The sequence below is a fragment of the Lolium rigidum genome, chromosome 3 (assembly GCF_022539505.1).
Source record: "Lolium rigidum isolate FL_2022 chromosome 3, APGP_CSIRO_Lrig_0.1, whole genome shotgun sequence".
NCBI classification, from domain to species: domain Eukaryota; kingdom Viridiplantae; phylum Streptophyta; class Magnoliopsida; order Poales; family Poaceae; genus Lolium; species Lolium rigidum.
This window is the reverse complement of record NC_061510.1, coordinates 260569373-260596632: the sequence shown is the minus strand read 5'-3', so window position 1 is coordinate 260596632 and position 27260 is coordinate 260569373. Positions and strand designations below refer to the sequence as shown.

The 27260-nt window shown below is 44.0% G+C and overlaps 1 protein-coding gene across 1 annotated transcript; it reads left to right on the top strand.

Annotated features, from left to right (window-relative positions):
* The first annotated feature begins 20696 nt into the window (after window positions 1-20696).
* On the top strand, window positions 20697-22209 carry LOC124696442 (transcription termination factor MTERF8, chloroplastic-like). The gene has a single exon (XM_047229173.1). The coding sequence runs from the start codon at window positions 20697-20699 to the stop codon at window positions 21951-21953; it is 1257 nt and encodes a 418-aa protein (XP_047085129.1). The 3' UTR covers window positions 21954-22209.
* Window positions 22210-27260: the final 5051 nt, after the last annotated feature.

The following is a 27260-nucleotide window of genomic DNA, read 5'->3' as shown; positions in this document are numbered from 1 at the left end:
GGTATCACCGTTTGAGAGGCGGCAGGGGATCGAAAGAAAAAGGCAAGTGACCAAATATGAGGTGCCAAAAAAAATCCAAGAAAAGAAAGTTTTATAGTACATAGAGGATGACATGCGGGTCCCATGAGCCTGCAGGTTCCTCAACATTTCAAACGTGGCATGAGATCGCAAGAAAAAGGCAAGTGACCAAATATCAGGAGCCAAAAATATTCAACAAAAGAAACTTGATTGTACATAGAGGATGACATGCGGGTCCCATTTTGCAGCAGCGGTATCACCGTTTGAGAGGCTGCACGGGATCGAAAGAAAAAGGCAAGTGACCAAATATCGGGAGCGAAAAATAATCCAAGAAAAGAAATTTTATTGTACATAGAGGATGACATGCGGGTGCCATTTTGCAGGAGCGGTCTCAACGTTTCCAAGGCGGCACAGGACCAAAAGAAAAATGAAGTAGCCAGAAATCAGGGGGTGAAAAAAATCCAAGAAAAGAAAGATTTCAATTGGGCTGCATCTGGACATCTGGGCCTTCGAACTATCCTGCTTGGCCTTTTGATTCGTACAATTTCAGCCCACTCCAAAACAGGAAAGTTCGGAATTTTCTATAAAAAAACAGGAACGTCCTATGCTTTGCCAAAACAAAAAAACAAGGAGATTCAACATATAAGTTTGTTTATGTAAAAATAAAGATTTAATTTATCAGTTTGCAATAGCTCAGACCGCAATACACTGTTTATTGTCTGCAAAATAATCAAGATATCACATGTTTCTTGTACGGGGAGGCTGACATCGGGGACCCATGAGCCGAGCGGCGTCGTCAACGTTTTAAAGGCGGCGGGGATGGAAAGAAAAAATAAACGAAAAATATGTTGGTACAAAATCCAAGAAAAGAAACATTTTCGTTCTAAGAGGATGACATGCGGGACCCATGAGGCAGCGAGCATCCTCGGCGTTTATTGTTCATAGAGGTCGACATGTGGGACCCGTGAGGCAGCGAGCGTCCTCAACGTTTTAAAGGCGGCAGGAGATCGAAAGAAAAAATTAGCCAAAAATCATTTGGTAAACAAAATCCAAGAAAAGAAACATTTACCGTTTTGAGAGGATGACATGCGGGACCCATGAGGCAGCAGCATCCTCAACGATTCCAAGGCGGCAGGGGATCAAAGGAAAAAAGGAAAAATCCAAAAATTAATTAGGGGTTCAAAATAAATCCATCAAAGGAAACTTTTATTGTTCACAGAGGATGACATGTGGGACCGACCTGCCAACAGCGTCCTCATCGTTTCAAAGGGGCAGGAGATCAAAAGAAAAAGGCAAATAGCCAGAAATTAGGGGTAAAAAATAACTCCAAGAAAGGAAACTTTTATTGTTCGTAGAGGATGACATGCGGGGCCCATGAGCCAGCAGCTTACTCAGCGTTTCAAAGGAGGCATGAGATCGAAAGAAAAAGGCAAGTGACAAAATATCAGGAGCCAAAGATAATCCAAGAAAAAAACTTTATTGTACATAGAGGATGACATGCGGGTCCCAATTAGCGGCCGGCGGTCTCAACGTTTCAAATGCGGCTTGAGATCAAAAGAAAAAGAAAGTTGATTGTACATAGAGGATGACATGCGGGTCCCATGAGTCGACGAGCTTACTCAACGTTTCCAAGGTGGCGGGGATCAAAAGAAAAAGGAAATAGCCAAAAATCGAGAGGGTGAAAAAAAAACCCAAGAAAATAAACTTTTATAGCACATAGAGGATGACATGCGGGTCCCATGAGCCGGCGGGGTCCTCAACGTTTCAAACATGGCATGAGATCGAAAGAAAAAGGCAAGTGACCAAATATCGGGAGCCAAAAATAATTCAAGAAAAGAAACTTGATTGTACATAGAGGATGACATGCGGGTCCCATTTAGCGGCGAGCGGTATCACCGTTTGAGAAGCGGCAGGGGATCGAAAGAAAAAGGCAAGTGACCAAATATGAGGTGCCAAAAAAATCCAAGAAAAGAAAGTTTTATAGTACATAGAGGATGACATGCGGGTCCCATTTAGCGACGGCGGTATCACCGTTTGAGAAGCGGCGGGGATCGAAAGAAAAACGCAAGTGACCAAATATGAGGTGCCAAAAAAATCCAAGAAAAGAAATTTTTATAGTACATAGAGGATGACATGCGGGTCCCATTTAGCAGACGGCGGTATCACCGTTTGAGAGGCGGCGGGGGATCGAAAGAAAAAGGCAAGTCGACCAAATTTGAGGTGCCAAAAAAACTCCAAGAAAAGAAAGTTGATTGCTCATAGAGGATGACATGCGGGTCCCAATTAGCGGCAGCGGTCTCAACGTTTCCAAGGCGGCAAGGGATCAAAAGAAAAAGGAAGTAGCCGGAAATCGGGGGTCAAAAAAATCCAAGAATAGAAAGAATTTTGGTTCATAGAGGATGACATGCGGGACCCATGATCCTGCATCGTAAACGGCTCGATCGGAGAGCGTTGAACGAGATGGCGCGATCGAGAAAAAAAACAATGCCAGAGAGTCTGCCATCTGGGCCCTACATCCCTCGGCGGTGCGGATTTGCGTTGACTCGGCCGGCGAACCCGAGAATTCGAGATGCACCACGTCCGGGACACCATACGTCACGTTTTGGCCGTTTTCGTCGGGCTAGGTGGCCTCAAAAACGAGAAAAAAAATGTTTTGACATGCACAACGGATAGACCCAAAATCGTCGGCCATGGTACACCAGCAACCACGGCGCGACTTCAACTTCGTCGGCCATGGCAACTTTTCTTGTAGTGATTGGAGAAGACTCAGAGAGAAGAATCCCTATCGGTTCGAGGAAAGAACTTACCTTGGTGGAGATAGGGAATTATGGACCAACACTCAGATGCAGCTATGGGTTGATTTCTACAACTCCGCAGGTTGTATGAAGAATGGTGTCATTGTGCAGCCTAAGGCCATCAACAAGGAAGAACTTACCATGCTCCAAGGCACTAAGTACCGATTTGTGGTTGATACCTTGCAGAAGATGGGGCTTCTTGAGCTTGTGTGCCTGAAACCTGCAGATACAAAATGATTTGGGTTGTATTGCCCAATCCTTGTTTGTCAATTCCACTGCACCATCTTCTTTCATGATGATCCTGCTCGCACCATGACATGGATGACTGGAAAAGAGAAGTACACTTGCAACTACCTTGACTTCTGTGAAGCCATGGGATTTGGTAGTGGCTGTGCTCATGGGTTTCAGATTCACTCTCAGGATCAATTCACTCATGGGGACATTGCTTTCTGCTATCCTCCGGAGCCTACAGCTGAACCACCAACCATCTCCAGGATGACTACTCTTATTTGTTGCTTGCCAAGATATTCCGTGAGAGTCTCATCAGCAAGTCAGGAGATACAAGTGAATGCCGAGCTTACCACCTTAACCTCATGCACTACTGCCGTCCTGAAAACATAAGGATGATTGATGGCTGTGATTTCCTCTACTGTGAGCTGAGGCGCTCCGTTCGCAGCCGTATGACTCCAAACTATGCTCAGTATGTTCAACAGCTCATCAATAGAGTTGTGCCAGCTACTTTCAACAAGAAAGATCAACTGATCAAGATGGAACCATTCAAGTTTCCTCAACAAGGAAATAGACCGAAAGTCCCATCTATGATGCCTTCTGAGCGCCGGTCCAAGGAAAGGCATGACCATGCAGCTAGCTCCAGTTCTTCTATGTGCCCCAAGCGGGGTGCCTCTCGCTTCTTGGATAGCCTATGGAAAATGTGCAGGAATGGGCTCATCAAAGCCTTGCCTTGAACCAAGAGACTAGGAGGCACCAAAATGAGTTCATGGCTGCAAGAAACCATCTTGTTCCTCCACCTGGACCTGAGATGGAGCATGTGGTTGCACCAACTTGGGAGATGCCTCCCATTGATGATGCGATGCTCCAGAACTTTGATCTCTCCCTATTTGCTCATGGTGGTGATCCTCCTCCTACGACTAGATCTGCTGATGCTCCCGAGTCTGTTGGAAATGGAGGTGATGATGATGATGAAGAAAATGAAGATTATGAAGAAGATGATGATGAGGATGGTGATGAAGACTCCACACCCACTGGGACAGAGTTCTATTGATGGGAGCGCTAGCATCCCTACTCTTTTCTTCGCCTTTTTGGTGTTTTGATGCCAAAGGGGGGTTCCTTTGGTGTTGCACAAGCCATGCTTGACACTTTATTTGGTTCTTACTTGGCTTGTGCTATTTGCTTGCTTTCATTTCCGGAACCATTTGCTACTTTGAATAATTCGTGTATGGACAAGTTATTGAATGCTTAATCTCTATGTTAGGATGATTATGCTTTATGCTTATATATTGATATATGCCTGGCCATACCATGCTTGTTTCCTAAAGATATTGGGGGAGCTTCTCATATTCTACAAATGGTGCACTTTGCATTTAAACGCAAATTCTCCAAGTGCACACATTATGGGGGAGCTGTCTTGATATCTTCTATGGAATCAAGGTTTGAGCTTATCATAATATTTATATGTGACTCTAGCTCGGTTTGTCATCGTATACCAAAAAGGGGGAGATTGTAAGGGTATTTTACCCTTATCCATTATTTTGGTAACAATGACACCGTTGCTAGAGTAATTGGTCTAATACATGTCTATGAGATTATTCCCATGTATTAGCCAAATAGGCATAAAGGTGTATCAATGGAACAAGAAGGTAAAGGGAGACCCCCACTTCAACAAAATTGGAGAAGGTCTGCTCAGCCTCGGGCCGGCCAGAGGCCTGGTTGGACCGGCCGTTGCACCGGCTGACCCGGTTCCGACCGGCCCCTGGACCGGTGCCAACCGGGCACCATCTAGGGGAGTTTTCCCCTTCGCCCGATGCTGGCCCGGCGTTCGGCCCGGTCTGGAACGGCCTGGTCCGACCTCACGTCCGTTGGACCGGCTGCCCCGGCGCGGACCGGTTCCTGCTCCGGTGACAACCGGAGCCATGTACTGCGCAATGAAGACCCGCCCCGGTCAAGGCCCGGCGCCAGGTCCGGTTTGGATTGGATGGTCCGGTCTGACCGGCCCCTGCACCGGACGGCCCGGTCCCAGGCCCGGTTGACCGACTCCCTTGACGAAAAGCTGAGCTGGACAGTGGGCAACGGTCTGCAACGACTGGATTCCAAGTGACCATATAAATACCCCTTCACCTACCTCCTAACACTTAGGCACTACATTACAAACTATTCTTGAGCTCTCTCTCTCATACTCCATTGATAGAAACACCAAAAGCCTGAGATCTCCCTCCTCCTCCACCCAAACTCAAATCCCTCCGCGGAAAAGATAGAGGAGGTCTTGATCTATAGTTCCACCGAGCCAAATCTTGTTCCCTCTTGTATTCATGAAGATACTTGCTCTCTAGGGTTCCTTGGAAACCCTAGGTGGGCAAAAGAGGCCCGGAAGCATCCGGGATGTGGATTTGCTCCTGACAAGATTGTGAAGATTTGGAGGCTGCCTCAAAGTCTACCACAAGTGAGCGAGCTATTCCTTCGTGGGATAGGCTCCGGACAATAGGGTGAGCCTTCGTGGTGTTTGGGAATCCTTCGTGGGACATGCACCCCTCCAAACGTGACGTACCTTCTTGCAAAGGAAGGGAACACGAGAATAAACCCTCGTCTCCGCGTGCTATCGGTTATCTCTAACCAAACTCCTTACTTGTGATATAACTGCCTGAGAGAGCCTTCGTGCTCGAGTTACTTATATCATCATATAGGGTGCCTCACCTAGTTTGTATTAGGCTAACCTTTATATTCCACAAAGCCTAATATTGCAAAGAAAGAATTAAAATTTGTAGAAACCTATTCACCCCCCTCTAGGTTTACCATCTCTGAACTTTCAGTATGTCGTGCCACTTGATGCACGCCGCCTGCATGATCCCCCAATGGGTGCCCATGGCCTTGTCGCCGCGTATCATCACCGTCTTGTTGAAGTAGGGTTCGACGAACTTGCGTTCGTCGAACGCCAACTTGACCCGCTGCCAATACGTCTCATAGTTTTTATTGGCGCCGGTAATGCCGCGGTCTTCCAAGATTCGGCGAGGCACTCCTCTTCTTTGCCCATCCATTTGATCTGCGGCTTGGTCGGCAGCGAGTTCTTCTTCCTTTTCTTCCTCCCCCTCGCCGTCGTCGTGGGATCAGGCGCGTCCTCCTCCTCCTCCTCGACGTCGGCCTGCTCTTCTTCTTCCTCGACGTCTTGGGTGCCGTCTCCGAACTCGCTGTTCTGATCGTCGACGGCACCCCACGACGCGACGGCTTCCGTCGCTCTTGCCTCCTCTTGTGTGAAGAAACCCGTGCTCGACGCGATGGCCATGGAGCCCGACGTGAACATCTCGTGCATGACACTGTCGTTCTGCGCCGGCATCCCGGGGTTGGAGAAGGAGAGCGGCCCTAGGCATAGGGCAGACGAGATGCCCTCGTGCATCACGCGGTCGTACTCCGGCGGTGACGTCGTAAACCTCGACACGCCAATGACGTAGCTGTCATGGAACATGGCTGGTGACCCCGGCGAGAAGGTCGAAGGAGAGCCGATCGTACCTTGGGTTGGCCATGGACCGGGGAATTGGCCGACGCGCGGCTGGCCCATGTTCATGGACATGGAGACCAGCCTCGCATGTTCATCCACCGCCGCCGCACTCTTAAACGCGAGGTTCTTCTCCCTCTCCGCCCTGCCACGAGTTTTGGTCTGCCGCCGCTCCACATCCGCCTCCAACCTTGCGTTGGTCCAACCCGACAGCCTCTCTTTTGGCGCCCGTGGCTTCCTCGCCTTTGGCGTGCCATCATCGGCGATCTTCTTCAGCGGAATGGTGGTGGAAGGGAAGAGGAGGAGCTGCAACTACGGGGGAATGGAGGTAGCTCCTCCAAAATTCGTTGGGGAAAATGGGTATATGTGGCGCATTTTGGAGGGAAAACAAAATAAATGGAGGGAAGTACCCTTTTGGTGGATGACACTACGGGCCCGCTCGATGTTTCGCGCGTTTTTGTTTGGTCCGGAGTCCCTGATCGCGCCTCGGGAGGCCGGGGATGGCCTGGGCTCTCCGGATGGATTAAGGGCCTATTCCAGGGGAAAACGAGGAACCGGGGGCGCGGATGGGCCGAATAACTCCGTCCGGATGAAAACACCGCTCGCCGGAGAGACGGATGGAGGTGCTCTTAGTCCATTGTTCAAGTGTGAATGGATGTAGCTCAAAGTTCTAGGCAGAAGTTCAACTTAACAGTCTCAGGTGAAACACTGGTATATAAACAAGCACCGAGTTTTGGTAAATCTCTAAACTGCTCAACGGTATCCGTGTGAAAGATGCATGCCCAAAATGCTTGTGCAAAGGACTCTCCTTGTTGCATTGGCTTGCCAACCTTTGTTTTCGCGATCTGGATCACGTGCCAGAAGCAGTTTTGGTGGATTGCATCATAGACAATTTCTAAAATGGCTTTTCCCATTGCTTGATCTTTGTCGGTTATAATGTGCTCCGGTTGCACTCCATCCATTGCTCCAAGCCACCTTTCAAACACCCACTTGAAACCTTCTTTTGTCTCATTGGCAAGCAAAGCATAGCCAAACACCACTGTTTGCAGATGGTTGTTAATTCCAACAATTGGTGCGAAGGGCATATTGTAACGGTTGGTGTAGAATGGTGTATCAAAAAAATACACAATATTTGTACTTGGGGTACAACAATATGGTCCTTCCTTCAACCCAAATGAAAGGACGAGATGTCGCCTAGAGGGGGGTGAATAGGCGTTTAAAAACTCATACGGATTTGGCTTGTAAGAATGCGAAATTAAACTAACGTTTATTTTACAAGCACAAATCCTAAATATGCTAGGCTCAACTAAGTGCAACAATAACAACTAGAGCTAAGCAAGATAGGCACAAGATATATGTAGCACAAGTGATAGCAAGGTATATATATACTTCAAGCATGATGACTATCACAAGGAAAGTAAGCTCGGGTATAGAAATAACCGAGGCACGCGGAGACGAGGATGTATTCCCGTGTTCCCTTCCTTTGCAAGAAGGTACGTCATGTTTGGAGGGGTGGAGGTCCCACGAAGGATTCCCCAACGCCACGAAGGCTCACCCTATTCTCCGAACCAAACCCACGAAGGATAATGGCCCTTTCCTTATCTCCGGAGATGGCAAGCTCCAAAACCACTTCACAAGCTCCACGAAGGAGAAGCCTGGGCCTCTTCACAATATTCCTTGAAGAGATCACCGGAGCACCAACCGCCAAGCCAACTAGGAGGTCTCCCTCCAAGAGTAACAAGCTCATGTCTCTTACTTGAACTAATCGTGGTGGAGATCTCAACACTATGCAATGATGCAAAGCAAGAACACTAGAGGTGTTCAAATCCTTCACACTCAAATCCCACCAAAGCAATGAATGCTAGGATGAGATTAGAGAGGAAGAACAAAGAGGAAATCAACAAATGACTCCAAGATCTAGATCCAAGGGGTTCCCCTCACATAGAGGAGATATGGATTGGTGGGGATTGTAGATCTAGATCTCCTCTCTTAGATCCCTCAAAAATCAGCAAGAATCATGGGAGGAATCAAGAGATAGGGCAAGTTCTTCAAAGCCAACAATGGAGGAGAGAGAGTGGAAGAACTTATTTTGCCCAAGGAGGAAGAAGGGCTATTTATAGCCCAAGCCAAAATGTAACCGTTGGGGAAAAAGTCGGGCTGAGAAAACTGAAGGAGATATGCCCTAGAGGCAATAATAAAGTGGTTATTATTTATATCTTTATGTTTATGATAAATGTTTATATATCATGCTATAATTGTATTAACCGAAACATTAGTACATGTGTGATATGTAGACAAACAAAGAGTCCCTAGTATGCCTCTTAACTAGCTTGTTGATTAATGGATGATTAGTTTCATAATCATGAACATTGGATGTTATTAATAACAAGGTTATATCATTGTATGAATGATGTAATGGACACACCCAATTAAGCGTAGCATAAGATCTCGTCATTAAGTTATTTGCTATAAGCTTTCAATACATAGTTACCTAGTCCTTATGACCATGAGATCATGTAAATCACTTATACCGGAAAGGTACTTTGATTACATCAAACGCCACTCGCGTAAATGGGTGGTTATAAAGGTGGGATTAAGTATCCGGAAAGTATGAGTTGAGGCATATGGATCAACAGTGGGATTTGTCCATCCCGATGACAGATAGATATACTCTGGGCCCTCTCGGTGGAATGTCGTCTAATGTCTTGCAAGCATATGAATAAGTTCATAAGAGACCACATACCACGGTACGAGTAAAGAGTACTTGTCAGGAGACGAGGATGAACAAGGTATAGAGTGATACCGAAGATCAAACCTCGGACAAGTAAAATATCGCGTGACAAAGGGAATTGGTATCGTATGTGTATGGTTCATTCGATCACTAAAGTCATCGTTGAATATGTGGGAGCCATTATGGATCTCCGGATCCCGCTATTGGTTATTGGTCGGAGTGAGTACTCAACCATGTCCGCATAGTTCACGAACCGTAGGGTGACACACTTAAAGTTGGATGTTGAAATGGTAGAACTTGAATATGGAATGGAGTTCGAATATTTGTTCGGAGTCCCGGATGAGATCCCGGACATCACGAGGAGTTCCGGAATGGTCCGGAGAATAAGATTCATATATAGGAAGTCATATTCCAAGTTTGGAAATGATCCGGTGCATTTATGGAAGGTTCTAGAAGGTTCTAGAAAAGTCCGGAAGAAATCACCATGGAAAGTAGAGTCCCGGAGGGACTCCACCTTGCATGGCCAGCCAACCCTAAAGGGGAGGAGTCCAAGGTGGACTCCCCTAGGGTGGCCGGCCAACCCACCTCAAGGAAAGGTGGGAGTCCCACCTTGGGTAGGACTCCCTCCTTGAGTAGGTTTCCCACATATGGGAGGTTTTAGTGTTGGGGTCTTATTCGAAGACTTGGACTAGAACTCTTGGTGCTTCCACCTATATAATGAGGGGCATAGGAGAGGGGGCTGACCACTTCAAGCCTCAGCCTTGGCCGCACCCCTTAGAGGGCCGGCGCCCAACCCCCTCTCTCCCCAAACCCTAGCGGTCTCTCTCCTCCACCACATCCCGCACGCTTAAGCGAAGCTCCGCCGGATTTCTCCACCACCACCGACACCACGCCATCGTGCTGTCGGATTCAAGAGGAGCTACTACTTCCGCTGCCCGCTGGAACGGGGAGGTGGACGTCGTCTTCATCAACAACCGAACGTGTGACCGAGTACGGAGGTGCTGCCCGTTCGTGGCGCCGGAACCGATCGTGATCAAGATCTTCTATGCGCTTTTGCAAGCGGCAAGTGAACGTCTACCGCAGCAACAAGAGCCTCATCTTGTAGGCTTTGGAATCTCTTCAAGGGTGAGACTCGATACCCCCTCGTTGCTACCGTCTTCTAGATTGCATCTTGGCTTGGATTGCGTGTTCGCGGTAGGAAAATTTTTGTTTTCTATGCAACGTTATCCTACGAGTGGTATCAGAGCCGTGTCTATGCATAGATGGTTGCACGAGTAGAATACAATGGTTTTGTGGGCGTTGATGCTCTTGTTATCTTTAGTTTGAGTACTTTGCATCTTTGTGGCATAGTGGGATGAAGCGGCTCGGGCTAACTTTACATGACCGCGTTCATGAGACTTGCTCCTCGTTCGACATGCAACTTGTATTGCATAAGAGGCTTTGCGGGTGTCTGTCTCTCCTACTATAGTGAAGATTCAATTTACTCTTCTATTGACAACACTAGTATCACCGTTGTGGTTCATGTTCGTAGGTAGATTAGATCTTACTCGAAAACCCTAAACCACGTAAAATATGCAAACCAAATTAGAGACGTCTAACTTGTTTTTGCAGGGTTTGGTGATGTGATATGGCCATGATGTGATGATGAATATGTATGAGATGATCATTATTGTATTGTGGCAACCGGGAGGAGCCTTATGGTTGTCTTTAAATTTCATGTTGAGTAGTATTTCAAAGTAGTTGTAATAGTTGCTACATGAGGTGAACAACCATGAAGACGGCGCCATGAACCTTGACGCTACGCCGACGATGATGGAGATCATGCCCGTTGATGATGGAGATCATGTCCATGCTTTAGAGATGAAGATCGAAGGCGCAAAGACAAAAGGGCCATATCATATCACATATGAAGCGCATGTGATGTTAATCCTTTTATGCATCTTATTTTGCTTAGATCGCGACGGTAGCATTATAAGATGATCCCTCACATTAATATCAAGATAATAAAGTGTTCTCCCCTAGGTATGCACCGTTGTACAGTTCGTCGTTTCGAAGCATCTCGTGATGATCGGATGTGATAGACTCAACGTTCACATACAACGGGTGTAAGCCATGTTGCACACGCGGAATACTTGGGTTTGCTTGACGAGCTTAGCATGTACAGACATGGCCTCGGGACAACGGAAACCGAAAGGTTGAACACGAGTCATATGGATTATATGATCAACATTTTGATGTTCACTATTGAAGCTACATCATCTCACGTGATGATCGGTTTTGGTGTAGTGGATTTGGATCGTGTACCACTTAACAACTATGGGGGATGTTGTATTAAGTGGGAGTTCATTAGTAATTAGATTAAAACATAAACTAACTATCATAAACATAGTCTGAGTAGTATTTTGAATTAATATTGTAGTATTGGCATCCGTTTTCTACCATGCGCTAGTCTTGTAATTGAGATAGAAATACTGTTAAAATCTGACAAGAAACTTTACGGATTGGTACCGTATTGTTAAAGAATCAAGAATAGATTAAGTCCTATTGCAAACTTTTAGTAAACCTCACATTGTTGATTCAAAGAGCTATGGTTTCAATTAGTACATAAAGTTATCTTGTCTCCGTGAAACTTGAAGTTCAAATCTGTTTGAAAAGTAAGGAGCTGAAAATTTAGTTTTCGAAATAATCAAGGTATGAGATATATGTGATATCTAAGACCTTATTGCAAGATGATAGAATATAATTTGGTGAGACTACATGAACTCATAAGTTTTATGGGAATGTACGAAGGTTGAAGACGCAAGGCGTCACAATCCTCCAACTATTGGGGCACTAACGATATTCGCATATCCATGAAGTGACCATCCTTAATATGCACCGTTGCTAAGACTCGTCGTTTCGAAGCATCACGTGATGATCGGGTGTGATAGATTCTACGTGTGCATACAACGGGTGCAAGCTAGATTTGCACATGCAAATACCAAGGTTTAAACTTTATGAGCCTAGCATGTACGGACATGGTCTCAGAAAGTTGTCATGAATTAATGGATAAAATTATGAGTGAAATTGTTCATCGTATTACAAAGTTACTAATAGTGAAATCTGGAACACTTGTCATATGATGATTAACTTCAAAATAAGAACCTCAAGGTTATTGGTATTAGACCAACAAACCTAGAAGTTATTGATGTTGAAGTGTTTTTCTGAATAATGAGGAAAGCTAAAAGAGAAACAGCAAAAGATATTTTGGCAAAAAGAAAAGAAAAGACTAGAAAGTCTAGCTCAGGTGTATATAAATGATATACATGTTATGGTTGTATTCCTAGTTAAGTCACACTAAGAAATTCTTGGGTATTAGTACTATATTGGTTGGTATGAAGTGTCATACAAAACAACGCAATACAAGAATACAATGGCCTAAGTGATCGACAAGGAATATGATAGGAATGCACGCTCGGAACAAAAATAAAGTGTTATTATGTTCATCGTTGGCATTCTATCTAACCCTTAGAATTTATAATAAAGAACTTAATAATTGTTATTTTGCTCGGTCAAATGAAAACAATGAGTTGTTTAAATTATGACATTACTCCATGTACGATGGATAAGTTATTATAAATCCTAATGGTGAAACACACATACATAACACTGACGCTAAAATGCTATAAGGCAAATGATTTGAATTCCACTTATTTGTGGAACCGCCATTTAGGTCATGTTGGAAAGGAACGCATGAAGAAACTCCATGCAAATAGATTTTTGGAGTCATTTGATTTTTTGAATCGTTTGGCGCTTGCAAATCTTTTCTAAAAGAGTATGACTAAAATACCGTTCATAGGCCAAGTTTTGAACGGGCAACTAACTTAGTGGAAACATACATGATGATGTATATGGATCATCGGGCATAGTTGTGTGCGGAAGATTCTTATACTTCATGAAAACTTCAAACAATGAATTGAGTATATATATGTGGATATATTCGATAAGGAAGAAGTTTGAAACATTTGAATGGATTCAAATAAATTTCAGCATGAAGTAGAAATCATCGTAATAGAAAAGTCAAATATCTATGATTGGATCATAGTGGAAATATTTGAATTACTAGTTTTAGCGAACATCTAAGAGAGTTATGAAATTGTTCTACAACTCACATTTCTTGGAGTATCATAGTGATGATGAAGTATCCGAGAGATGTATCCAAACCTAGTTGGGTCAATGATGAGATAAAATATTAATGCCATTATATGTTTGTGAATTATGCTTTGAAGACTACCGCTTTACACTGAATAGAGCATCATCATGATCCGTTGAAATGACATCATACGAGTTATGACATGGGTATAAACCCTAATAGTCTTTTCTTAAATTTTGGTATGCATAGCATAAGTAAATAAGTTTACAACCAAAATCGGATGAATGTCTTTGTTGGTTATCCCGAGAGAATTGATTGGGAATTCTTCCCACAATGGAGACAAAGACAAAAGTGTTTGTCAATGTTTCTTATTTCCAAGAAATTGTTTCTAGCGAAGTTTTTGAGTGGGAGAACAATAGAACTTGATAAGGTTTATGAACCTGAGCATAATGATCAGAGCGCAGCATCGGAATTGGTTCCGGAAGCGGCCACGACGATCATGGCTCCTATGACTACAAAGTTTTTTAGCCATGGAGATCGAAGTACATATTGAACCTTGTAGGTATGGTTTACTTTGTGATCAAATAAATGATTTGTGGACAAAGGATTGATTTTGAACAATGATAAACCAACTACAAGCAAAGAAGTTATGATGGGCCCTGACTCCGTTAAAATGGCCATGCACCATGAAATCCATAATAGATGAATACTTTTTGAAAGTAAATGGATCTATAGACTTAGATGAAATATCTTTGAAGAAGCTCGATTTGTTGAAAAATTGTTTACGACAAAGTTCAAAGAGTTGACTACGATAAGATTAGATCTTCCGTAGCAATGCTTATAGTCTATGTGGATTATTCGAGTAATCACTACATATTTCTTTTATGAGATATGCTAGTAGGATGGCAAAATACATTACTTATCAGAAGTATGTATTAAAGGTGTATACAAGATACAACCAAGAGTTTTGCTGGTCCGTGGATAACTAGATAGGTATACGAACTTCAATTGGATGAAGTAAGTATTGCGGAGTTGGAATCTTCACCAGATGAAATAGTCAAAGAGTTTTTTGATTTCATCAGAGACGATGAAGAGGCTTGCATTTGCAAGAAATTAAGTGGGAGCGCTAAGACACATTTATAATACTTTATGTAGGTGACATATAGTTGGTTATAAATGATGTATTTATATACTTGATTAAAAAGGTTTCATTGAGAATTAACTTCAATGAAAGGATATGGACTGAAACAAATTTAGTGTCAAGATCTATGAAGATAGATTGAAACACATAAATAAGTTTAAGTCAAAGTACATATGATGGATATTGAAGTAGTTCAATATAGAAATATTAAGAAAATGTTCTTGTCATGTGAAGGTTTAACAAGACTTGAGTGTATCCGACACTCAATGAGTAAAAACACATGAGTGATTATAGATCACGAATAATATGTACACAATCAGATATCATGTGCTATAAAGTGTTATGAGCATATACCGAATGATTCATATGATGATCATTGGACGACAGTAAGAATATCCTTGAGTACTTTAGAAGAACTAAGGATATATATATATTTTTTGTATGAAGAAATGACAAACAAATCGCTGTAAGGTGTTACACCGATATTGGTTTTGTCACATATAAAATATAATTTCAATCTCAAATTAGACTAAGTGTTGTTTAAAAGGTAGCACAATGAGCTAGAAGTTGTCTATGCTAGATTTAGAAGAGTTCAAAATATTGTGACGGATTCTACAAAAGAAGGCAGAGTATGTCATTATTTTGACAATGACAAAGGATGTTAAATCAAGAGGTTCTTTGAGAACTTGGTGCAGTTCCGACAGAGTCAGAACTTTGAAGCTATATTGTGTGTGACAATATTAGTGACATATTTCAGACAGCGGAATTAAGGTTCCACCGGAAGATCAAACATATTTAATGCCGACTCATTTGGAAATGAGTGATGCGTTGAGACGCAAATGAATTACAAAATACATACGTTTCTGAGCGTGTCAGATCCGTTGACTAAAAACCTCTCCCGTGAGCAATACATGATAAAGCACCATAAGGCCAAGGTGTTATATCTTTACAAATGTAAACTAGATTATTGACTCTAGTGCAAGTGGGAGACTGAATGAGATATGCCCTAGAGGCAATAATAAAGTGGTTATTATTTATATCTTTATGTTTATGATAAATGTTTATATATCATGCTATAATTGTATTAACCGAAACATTAGTACATGTGTGATATGTAGACAAACAAAGAGTCCCTAGTATGCCTCTTAACTAGCTTGTTGATTAATGGATGATTAGTTTCATAATCATGAACATTGGATGTTATTAATAACAAGGTTATATCATTGTATGAATGATGTAATGGACACACCCAATTAAGTGTAGCATAAGATCTCGTCATTAAGTTATTTGCTATAAGCTTTCAATACATAGTTACCTAGTCCTTATGACCATGAGATCATGTAAATCACTTATACCGGAAAGGTACTTTGATTACATCAAACGCCACTGCGTAAATGGGTGGTTATAAAGGTGGGATTAAGTATCCGGAAAGTATGAGTTGAGGCATATGGATCAACGAGTGGGATTTGTCCATCCCGATGACGGATAGATATACTCTGGGCCCTCTCGGTGGAATGTCGTCTAATGTCTTGCAAGCATATGAATAAGTTCATAAGAGACCACATACCACGGTACGAGTAAAGAGTACTTGTCAGGAGACGAGGATGAACAAGGTATAGAGTGATACCGAAGATCAAACCTCGGACAAGTAAAATATCGCGTGACAAAGGGAATTGGTATCGTATGTGTATGGTTCATTCGATCACTAAAGTCATCGTTGAATATGTGGGAGCCATTATGGATCTCCGGATCCCGCTATTGGTTATTGGTCGGAGTGAGTACTCAACCATGTCCGCATAGTTCACGAACCGTAGGGTGACACACTTAAAGTTGGATGTTGAAATGGTAGAACTTGAATATGGAATGGAGTTCGAATATTTGTTCGGAGTCCCGGATGAGATCCCGGACATCACGAGGAGTTCGGAATGGTCCGGAGAATAAGATTCATATATAGGAAGTCATATTCCAAGTTTGGAAATGATCCGGTGCATTTATGGCAGGTTCTAGAAGGTTCTAGAAAAGTCCGAAAGAAATCACCATGGAAAGTAGAGTCCCGGAGGGACTCCACCTTGCATGACCAGCCAACCCTAAAGGGGAGGAGTCCAAGGTGGACTCCCCAGGGTGGCCGGCCAACCCACCTCAAGGAAAGGTGGGAGTCCCACCTTGGGTAGGACTCCCTCCTTGAGTAGGTTTCCCACATATGGGAGGTTTTAGTGTTGGGGTCTTATTCGAAGACTTGGACTAGAACTCTTGGTGCTTCCACCTATATAATGAGGGGCATAGGAGAGGGGCTGACCACTTCAAGCCTCAGCCTTGGCCGCACCCCTTAGAGGGCCGGCGCCCAACCCCCCTCTCTCCCCAAACCCTAGCGGTCTCTCTCCTCCACCACATCCCGCACGCTTAAGCGAAGCTCCGCCGGATTTCTCCACCACCACCGACACCACGCCGTCGTGCTGTCGGATTCAAGAGGAGCTACTACTTCCGCTGCCCGCTGGAACGGGGAGGTGGACGTCGTCTTCATCAACAACCGAACGTGTGACCGAGTACGGAGGTGCTGCCCGTTCGTGGCGCCGGAACCGATCGTGATCAAGATCTTCTACGCGCTTTTGCAAGCGGCAAGTGAACGTCTACCGCAGCAACAAGAGCCTCATCTTGTAGGCTTTGGAATCTCTTCAAGGGTGAGACTCGATACCCCCTCGTTGCTACCGTCTTCTAGATTGCATCTTGGCTTGGATTGCGTGTTCGCGGTAGGAAATTTTTTGTTTTCTATGCAACGTTATCCTACAAAAACTGACCGTTTGAGGCAAAGTCGAGCAACCCGGTAGCTGACCCGGTGGTACCGTGCCACATACCGGGCTGCCCGGTAGCAGCACCCGGTTGGCCGGGCTGACTGCCGAAATGCCCGGCAGCAGCACCCGGCAGGCCGGGCCAGAGACCGGGCTGACCAGGAGGCTGGGCCGGTCGGCACCACACCCGGTTGGCCAGGCCAGATGCCGGCCCGCCCAGTAGCAGCGCTCGGCAGGACGGGCTAGCTGCCGGACTGACCGGCAGTAGCACCTGGTGGACCGGGCCAGATACCGGAATTCGGGACCCTGAAAAACCTTTTCTTTTTCTTTAAAATAGAAAATGCTCCCGAACTCCGATTGACATGAAATATGGAGACTCCTCACAGGATATTTTTAGATGAATCTAGAGAGGGAGTCTCCCACCATCAAGAAACGGTGAAGACGTCAAAACTCGAAAACGCAATAGAAGATGCATGCGGATTCCGTTTTCGATGAACTTGGGCTTGTTGTAAAGCTAGCAACAAGCTCAAGAACCTCACACTGAGAAACACCAAGAAGCAATAGGGATATGCAAAGTATGGAAAGGATTGAGCTCCCTAAGACGATGCGATCAAGTTACCCAACCGAAAGCCCCTCTTGATAGTGCGGCTATGTATCCTATAATCCGGTCTCCCAACAACCACCTTGAGACCAGTAAAAGGAAAACCTAGCAAGTCCATACCTTTGCCTTGCGCATCCCGCTTGATCTTGATGATAACTCTTCAAGCTCCACTCAAGCCGGAATGCCTCACGTGATCATTGTTGCTTCGTGAAGACTCACAAATGCTCCCCCATACACCATGATGGGAAAGCTCCATTGATACACATCTTCACATGTACATTATCATCAAATGGACGGCAAGCTTCAAGCATGTGATCCTCTTGAGATGATCATCTTGAACTTGTCCAACTCGACCTTGATGACGATCACCACTTGATGTCATCCTCTCATGGGCTATATGAGATCTCACTTTTGATGCATGCCCATGGAAAGATACCTAACCCACATAGACAACACAAGGCACATATATGATGGGTTAGTTCATAAAGCATAATTGACAAGGCTTACCATACCACATGACTTCACGTGGCACATTCTTCATGCTTCATGTGTTGACCAATCTTGAATATATTCTTCACTCTTTGTATTGGTCAACCTTGTATCTTCTCATGCTCTATCATACTATCTTGAGGTGTATATAGAATTCTCCATTTTTTGCATGCTCTAAATCTTAGTCAACCATAGCTCAACTTATGAGACTATCATGACATCGACTTAGAGCCATAACTTGAATTCTTCACTTGGAATCAAGCACTCAAGATCTTGATCATTGGTAGCTTATCACATAAGCTACAACATGGCTAATATTGAGTTCCACATAAGAACTCCATCTTCATTTCTTCTTCTTGATCATATCACATATATATCTTCAAATAGATGATCTTGATGCCAATACACAAGGTATATGTTTATCTTCATGGCATCCATACTTGAATCCAACACATGGAATACAAGTAGTACCTATGGAATATTCCTTCATGTAAACTCAATGAAAACATTAGTCCATAGGGGTTGTCACTAATTACCAAAACCACACATAGGGGCAATATACCCTTACACCAAAACAACACTTGAACATCATTATCTTCGTCGACATCTTTAGCATAATAGAAGTTTGGGTTCTCATCTTTTCGCTTATTGAAATATTCTATTGTTAGGTCCATGTCCCGAAACAAAAAATTTGCCCTCATCTTGGATCTCTCATTTGTAACATCCCTCTTGACATACCCCAAGGTTCGTATGTCGCCACCATGTACATCACCCATCATACCCATAATATCAGATGTTTTTAGATTGCGGCTATGCATTAGTTCCAAGAATTCAAGGTCTTCTTCCGGGATCTTGCGATGAGACCGGTAGAACCTACGAGGCTACGATGTCCAAGCTCTTTGAAAAGTGGTTGTGTGTGCTCATCGGTGAATGTTGTAACAGTGAATGGTCCCTCCCTCAATGAAACAATCATCTGAGCTTTGCAATTGTGACGAACCATCATATTTCTCTGCCTAGAATCTGACATTTCCATCGGGGCACTAGCAGGCTCGTGGCTAGTGTTCTTGCTCCCGTTGCTCATAGCTGTGGCAGAACATTGCTTTCTTGCAGCGCTCTCTGATGTACCTCCAAATGTTGCTGCAACAGCTGCTCCCTTTCTAGCGCGCACACACTCCAACACCCTGCTTATGAGCACTCTCTTGCGGCTGTACTTGGAGCTACAAATCCTGGTACCAAAGCCCATGCATATTCATTGTATACTTTGAGTGCAACATCTTCATTGTCGAAGTGCATGCCAACAAATGGGACAACAAGATGTGACGACACATCTTCATCAAAGTTGCCATCACCACCACTTTCTCCATTTTCTTGGATCGACTTATGGCTGTCATCTTCATCATCTGAGTCAAGCGGTTGGTTAAGATCAAAAAAGCCTGCACCTGATTCAGCTTCATCATCCGCAACTTCCTGTTATTTTAATGCTATGTAAGTTACAATTTTATTTTTGTTGGTAACATTACAAATTAATGTTGTAAAAATATTAATTTTACATTGTTAACATTATAAATTTACTCACAGTTCATTTGCAAACAGAATATAATATTTTAATGTTTAACAACAATTTCATACAAAACAATTATACATCATCTGTAGTTAATTTTGTCCAAAATGTGGAACAAAAAATTTCAGTGTATCAACAACAATTTTTATGGTATCAACAACAATATCATTGTCGCTTAATAACAATTCAAAGATCAGGGGTTAACAACAACATAGAGTTACACTTGTTTGTAACAATTCCTCCCCCAATTATTGTTGTATAACAACAACATTAACAGTCAATTCCTAGGGTTTGTGAAGGGAACTGAGCTAGTACCCGGTGACCTCCATTGAATCCACGAGTAGATGTTGTGAAGACAACGCCAGGGTTCTGGAACCTCGTTGGAGCGCCGTGACTGCTCGGGGCGGAGGGGTCGGAAGTGGTTCACCGCGGGGGTGGTGGAGGTGGTGCTCGTGAACGCTGGTTCGATCCCGCCGTCGAAGCTCTTCTGGGGAAGAGAGCGTCGTGGAGGAGGTACGCCATGCCCTGATTTGTTGTGGAGGAGGCCCGAAGGCTTCCTCCCCCGTCGCCGGTGGCCACTCCAGACGGACCAATTTCATCGCGAGAGGACTCGAAGGTATGTTTTTTTTCCCTGATTGCCAGGACTTTTTCGATCCGACGGTTCGCAGAAAGGCCGACCGACGGCTAGCACGGGCCAAATTTTATGGGCGGATGTAGAATGTCCGAAACTCGATTGTTTGGCTGTGAATCGCTGCGTGCCGTCGGATGCGGCAAAGCTGCAGGTGGAAACCCTCTCCAGTCTCCACACTCCATCATGTTCCCCTCCTTCTGCCGGCGGCGGTTCCTCCTCCGCATCCCCGGCGAAGTCACAAACCTCCTACAGTCCATCCATGGAGCCCACAGCAGCTACTCCTCAACCGCCGGCTCCCGTGTACCCAGCTCCGAACTCTGCCCAGCCACCGTCTCCTACCTCATCTCCAGTGGCCTCTCCCCCGCCGCCGCCGCCACCACGGCCACCACTCAAAGGATCCGCATCGTTTCCCCCGACAAGGCAGACGCCGTGCGCGCCCTCCTCAGAGACTACGGCTTCGCCGACGCGGACATCGTCCGGACGGTGCGCAGCGCCCCGTCCATCCTCGTCAACGACCCCGAACGGATCCTCCGCCCCAAGCTCGACTTCTTCGCCGCCCTCCGCTTCGAGCCCCGCAAGCTCGCCACCGCGCCTTGCCTCCTCGTGCACAGCCTCGAGAAGAATATCGTCCCGTCCATCCAGTTCATCCGCGGCATCGTCGGCAGCGACGACCAGCTCCGACGCGGCTTCTCCCGCGTCCCCTGGGCCCTCGCGGTGGACGTCGACAGAAGCATGCGCCCCGCCGTGGAAGCCCTCCGCCGCTGCGGCCTCGCCGACGCGGCCATCTCCAAGCTCCTCGTCATCCAGATGGGCGTGCTCATGACGTCGCCGGATCGCATCAGCGAAATCTTCCAGGAACTCAAGGCGGTCGGTATGTGCACCTCGGACTCGCGCTTCCTCTACTGCTTCAGCGCGATGTGCAGCCTTAAGAGGGGCGCGTGGCGGCGGAAGCTTGCATTTTTCCAGAGCTTCGGGCTGTCGGAGGGTGAGGTGATCAAGGCCTTCAAGACGCAGCCCATGCTGTTTCTTTCCTCAGACGAGACCATAAAAAAGAAGCTCCGGTTCTTGCTGGACGAGGTCAAGCTTGGAGTAAGCGATGTGATTGCCCAGCCTGTCATTCTGGCCTATAGCTTGGAGAATTGCATCCTGCCAAGGTGCGCCGTGCTGAGTGTGTTGATGAAGGAGGGCAAGATCCGCAGAGATATCAAGTTGCTTCCAGCATTGCTTGGTAGTTCCACGGTTTTCTCGACCAGATATGTAGTGAGGCATGCTGATCATGTGCCAGATGTTGTTAAGGCGTACGAGGGTAAGATCAAATTCCAAGGATTCAGACATGACACATGACTTAATTATCCATCATTCAGGATTTGCACCATATGTAGTGAGGCATGCTGCCGGATGTTGTTAAGGCATATGAAGGTAAGATCGAATTTGAAGGGTTCAGACATGACACATAATTTAGCAGCTGCCATTAGCATCATGTAGCCAACTGAACTGTAGAATCATGGTAGATGACGTTACTGTTCTCCAGGTTCCTTCATCTGGTATGGAGTTAAACTGGTTCTGCTAATTTATGTTCACTAAATCGATTGTTGCAACACATTTTGAGTTACAAATGTTATTACATGGTAATGAACTGAGTGTTTTTTTTTTACATGAATGAACTGAGTGTTGATGCTTTACATCATACTCTATCCACTACCCATCTGAAGTCTTAACTTGTTGTTCTTTCCTACCCATCTGAAGTCTTTGTGGTTCTTTCCAATATATAAAGTGGTCGCTCTGTCGAGAGTAGAAACTTTGTGGTTCTATTCTAGCTCGGAGAATTGCATTGCATCCTACCGAGGGGCGCCGTGCTGAGTGTGTGTTGATGAAGGAGGGGACGATCTAGAGAGATTTCAAGCTGCTTCATGCATTACTCGGTAATTTGACGGTTTTCTAGACCAGATTTGTAGCGAGGCATGCTGATGATGTGCCAGATGTTGTTAAGGCATATGAGGGTAAGATCAAATTCGAAGGATTCAGACATAACACATGATTTGTCCAATAGGAGAATAATATCCTTCACCCTTAGGCTTATGTATCCAGTGCCTACCAGGAAAGTTGATGATCAAGTCATGATCCATGATTTTAACACCGCTTCAGAGTACACCATTGGTAGCCCATGCAACATGAAACAGAGAAAACGGGCAGGGCTGGATTGAATGAGAAACGGAGAGTTTGAAGCTGCACTCTTGGCCTTCTGCAGCAGCCTAAGGATCTAACATTGATCTGGCATATGTTAATTTGCCTCTTGAGATATTCATGAATGTTCAGGAATTTGATGTTTGGTTTGATACGTTCCATCTTATGTAATGGCTCTTCTCATTTCATGGCCACTAAACTTATTTTCTATCAATGATGTCCGTCATTTGTTTATGGTTTTAGAGCATCTCTAGCTCTACCTGGGCATTTCTCGGGCCGGGCTTTGGGCCGGGCCAAAAAAGCCCATTGTCTGGAAGCAGGCCCAGGCCCAGCTTGGCCCGATGCATTTTCCATTTTCTTGGCCCGACGTTAAGCCCGATGGCCCGACACAATACCAATACAGACAGGTTTTCGAAGAAACGGCACCAATTTCATAGATAACAGCAATACATCAATTGAGTAACAGGTTATACATGACTGCACAACTAAAAGCAGCTGTTTTCAAAACAGCAAGATAACAAGAGTACATCAGTTCAGTCACAGGCTCACAGCGTACCAGCATGCATTGACAATCCACGGTTATTACAAGTCCAATACATAGCAACGGAAAGCAAATTAAAGAGAGACTCAAGTACATCCAGCAACAGCCTACATACAATGGTAAGCAAATGAAAGCCAACAGCCAACAGACAGTCTCTTCTCATCTCTCTGATCCAACAGCAACTCTCGCTCCTTTGCACCACCCCCAGATCTCTACATGATGTAACAGCCAGAGTTGAGAATTACTATGAATAATAAATTGACAAGTAGAAAAGAGGGAATTAGAGATGTACATTCTTCATCCGAAGAAGATTCTTCCTCTCCACCAAGATCAACTAGAACCTCTTTACTGTTATTATCTACAATAGATTTGGGTAATGCAATTAGCAAGTAAAACATAGAAATGGAATGTGAAAGAAGATGTGAAACAAACAAGGTTGAAGTAGGTACCTTCTTTTTTCTGCATTTTGCAACGGTACCAATCTTCCAAGCACACTTATTAAGGCCTCAACCGTCTTCGATTTAAGTGAACTTCGGTTCAGGGTGATAACCTTCTTACTCAAGCTGAAAGCCGATTCTGAAGCAACACTTGACATAGGAATAGCAAGGATATCACGGGCCATTCTTGCTAATTGCGGATACCTAGCTGCAGACTTGCTCCAATAATCTAAGATATCAACCTTCTCATTCAAGTTCTTTACAGGTTCGGCTAGGTACAAATCCAATTCAGATTTCTCATCCTTTGAGCTTGTACTTTCAACATACTGGTCATAGTCAGCAAAGGCACCAAGTCCGCTAGTGCTTGAGGAACCCTCTGTTGCTACATTTTCATGGACATATGCGCCACTACCGTACTCATTAAATAAATAAGTCAATGTACTTCTAACAGCATTAATATGACGGTGGGCATCGTCCTCATCATATAGCTTGGAATAGGAATAATCTAAAAACTTAAACTTGATGTGTGGATCAAGAACAGCAGCACAAGACAGAAATACACTATAATCTGACCAATACTTCATGAATTTCTCCCTCATAACAGCCAGCACTGGAGCCATGTAACTATTTATTTCAGAACCAGCATCAATAATAGCAGTATGAACAAGATAGACATTCATGATGTATAAGTTGGCATTGGATACTATGTACCTGAGAAAACTGTGGTCACCTTGAAGAAAACCTCCAAGAAGTGTCAATACATATGAGATACCTTGGCCCATTCTTCTTCGGACAGCCAAAAATTATCCTTGAATACGATGTCCCTCTCAGAATACCACTGCATCACTTCTCTATAGTATAAACAACATCCAAGCATAGTGTAGGTTTAATTCCAGTGGATGGGCATATCAGGCTTCAACCTTCTTGATTCTTCCAGGTTGAAAATAGTACTTGCAGTGGTATAAAATTTATGCAGCCTAGTGCCTGAAGCCTTTATGTACATTATACCATCTCTAAGTTTGCTAACAGCAGCATCAATCAATGTCAAACCAGCTTGAACTACCAAATTCAGTATGTGTGCACAACAACGGATTTGAAATTTTTTACTAGACAAAGGTAAAGCACATTTTGACAAGTGTGTTCGCACGCAAACAATCATCCTATCATTATATGATACATTATCAAGAGTAATGCACATCACTTATCAACCCTCCATTCACGGAAAGCTAGGTGAACCTCATTGGAATAGATGCTCCATCATATGGTGGATTAATTTTTTTGAACCATACAATTCTCTTGTTTAGCTTCCAATCAGCATCTATGTAATGACAGGTAATGCACATGTAGCTATGCTTGGAGACTTCAGATTTCCAATTATCAGTTGTGAAACTAACTCTACCAGGGGTTGCAAGAATAATTTCCATAATTTCCTTTTTCTGACTAAGAAACATTGCCATTATCTCTATTTTTATTGTGCGCCTACTAATAGCCTTGAATTGCGGACATCAAGAAGACATCATTGATCTAAATCCATCTTCTTCTATTGTTGTAAATGGATGAGCACCGGACACAAGATAAATAGAGATTGCCATTCTAGCAGCTTGAACATCGAATTTTCCATTTTTGAATGCATCTGTTCCATCCTCATTAGTTTCAGATTTCAAGAAGAAGTTACTCATTGTAGCTTGTTCAGTTTTATGCTTTGCCTCGGTATGCCTAAGGAGATGAGATGTACCATTTGAAGATTTGCCCGACAGTTGAGCCTTGCAATGGTTATATTGAGCTATAATCAAGTCATCACCATCTTTAGAGATCTTGGAGAAGTCACGCCAAACCTTTGACTTCAATTTGGAAGTGGAAGAAGAGGCAGTAGATTGTGGCTGTTCTGCATTAGGATGCGGTTGTCGCTGTTCAGTAGTAGGCTGACTTGATCTTGCACGTTCAAGACACACCATCGCAAGAGTATGTACATGCCGGTGAGGATGAATTGGAGGAGAATGAAGATGTCGTCGACGTCGACAACAAGGGGTTTTGCATGAACCTCCAAGGGGAAGATCCTCCAACTATGATGTCTATGAAAACAAGTTGATTTGCACGGTTTGGAAAAACTATGGGCTAGAGTGGATTTGCTATGGTCCTTGTGTGTTTGTGAAGCTATGCTGTTTGTCTACGTTTATTTGTCTAACTCTGTGTATGTTTGTATCTATTGTTAACCATGCTAGGCTTGTTAAACTATGCAATGCTTGAACTTGATGATATGTTTGTGATGAACTTGATAATACGTGTGTGCTTGATCTTAATCCGTATGTTATTTATTATATATGTGACATTTGTTTCATAATATTCATCATACTTCATCCATATGTTTAGAAATCTTAAATATACATCACCTAAGTGGTGATGTAAAATACATCATCTATTGTAGCACTTTCGAAGAAGAGGTGATGTATTTTACATCATTTGAGTTTTGAGAGCAAAAACAGGTGATGTAAAAACCTGAAAAGGAGAAAAAACAGATGATGTATTTTACATCATATGATGTAACATCATCTAGAAATGCTATTATGTGCTTTCCAGGCTCATGCTTGATTGCATCGAGTCAGTTACCTTCTGAAACTGAAAGTACAACATCAGTTTCGAAAATTTTAGAATCATCCTACCGGAATTCCGGAATAACCTCATACTGGCCCGCACCTCCTGGCTAGTTAGTTGAGAAAGAGCTAGCCTTTGCCAAGCTCAGATGGTGGAAATGATCCTTTGGGAAAAAACTGATAAGAAGGCATTTGATGATAGAAGGGCGAAGAAGAGAAATTAGTGGAAGATGGCATGGAGCCATCAGACCCTCCAAGTTCAGATGGTGGAAATGATCTTTTGGGAGAACAAAGTGAGGAAAGTGATGACATGAGGCTACGTAGGTGTGTCTCCCTAATTTAGCTCATTCTCAGATAACTAGCCATGGTCTGTTTGAATTCCAGAATTCCCAAAACACATAGCAGATAACGCGAGAGTAAGTGGCATGTCATCTTGAATCCTATAGGATTTAATAACCAAATGAATTTGGTAGTGATGAATTTTGATCAAAATGTTTGATACCGCAGGAAATAGATAGGCACTGTGGCAAGAGGTTTCAGTGGATGAATTCTCCTCCAAACAAAAAGTGGAATTGCCTTAAGAAAATCTTGAGGATTACAATCCAGGGAATCTAGTGAAGTTTCATAGGAATCCAAACTCCTAAATCCTATGGCATTCCTTCGAACCAAACAAACACAGACTTCAGTTAATTCCTATGGTTTTCAAAATAGCAGGGTGGTCCTGCATTATGAAATTCCTACTAAAGGCCATGCGCCTAAGCACAATTTTGCAAGGACTCTAGTCATAAGGAAACAAAGGAATAACCACATATCCTACTCTAGTGAGACTGCGATGAAAGAGGTTTGAACTAGTCATAGAGGAACAGCTTTCAAGTAAAATGGTCAAGGTCCAAAGATC

Bases quoted from the DNA above. Each gene is read 5' to 3' on its own strand.
- LOC124696442 (XM_047229173.1), top strand. From the start codon at position 20,697: ATGTCCGAAACTCGATTGTTTGGCTGTGAATCGCTGCGTGCCGTCGGA.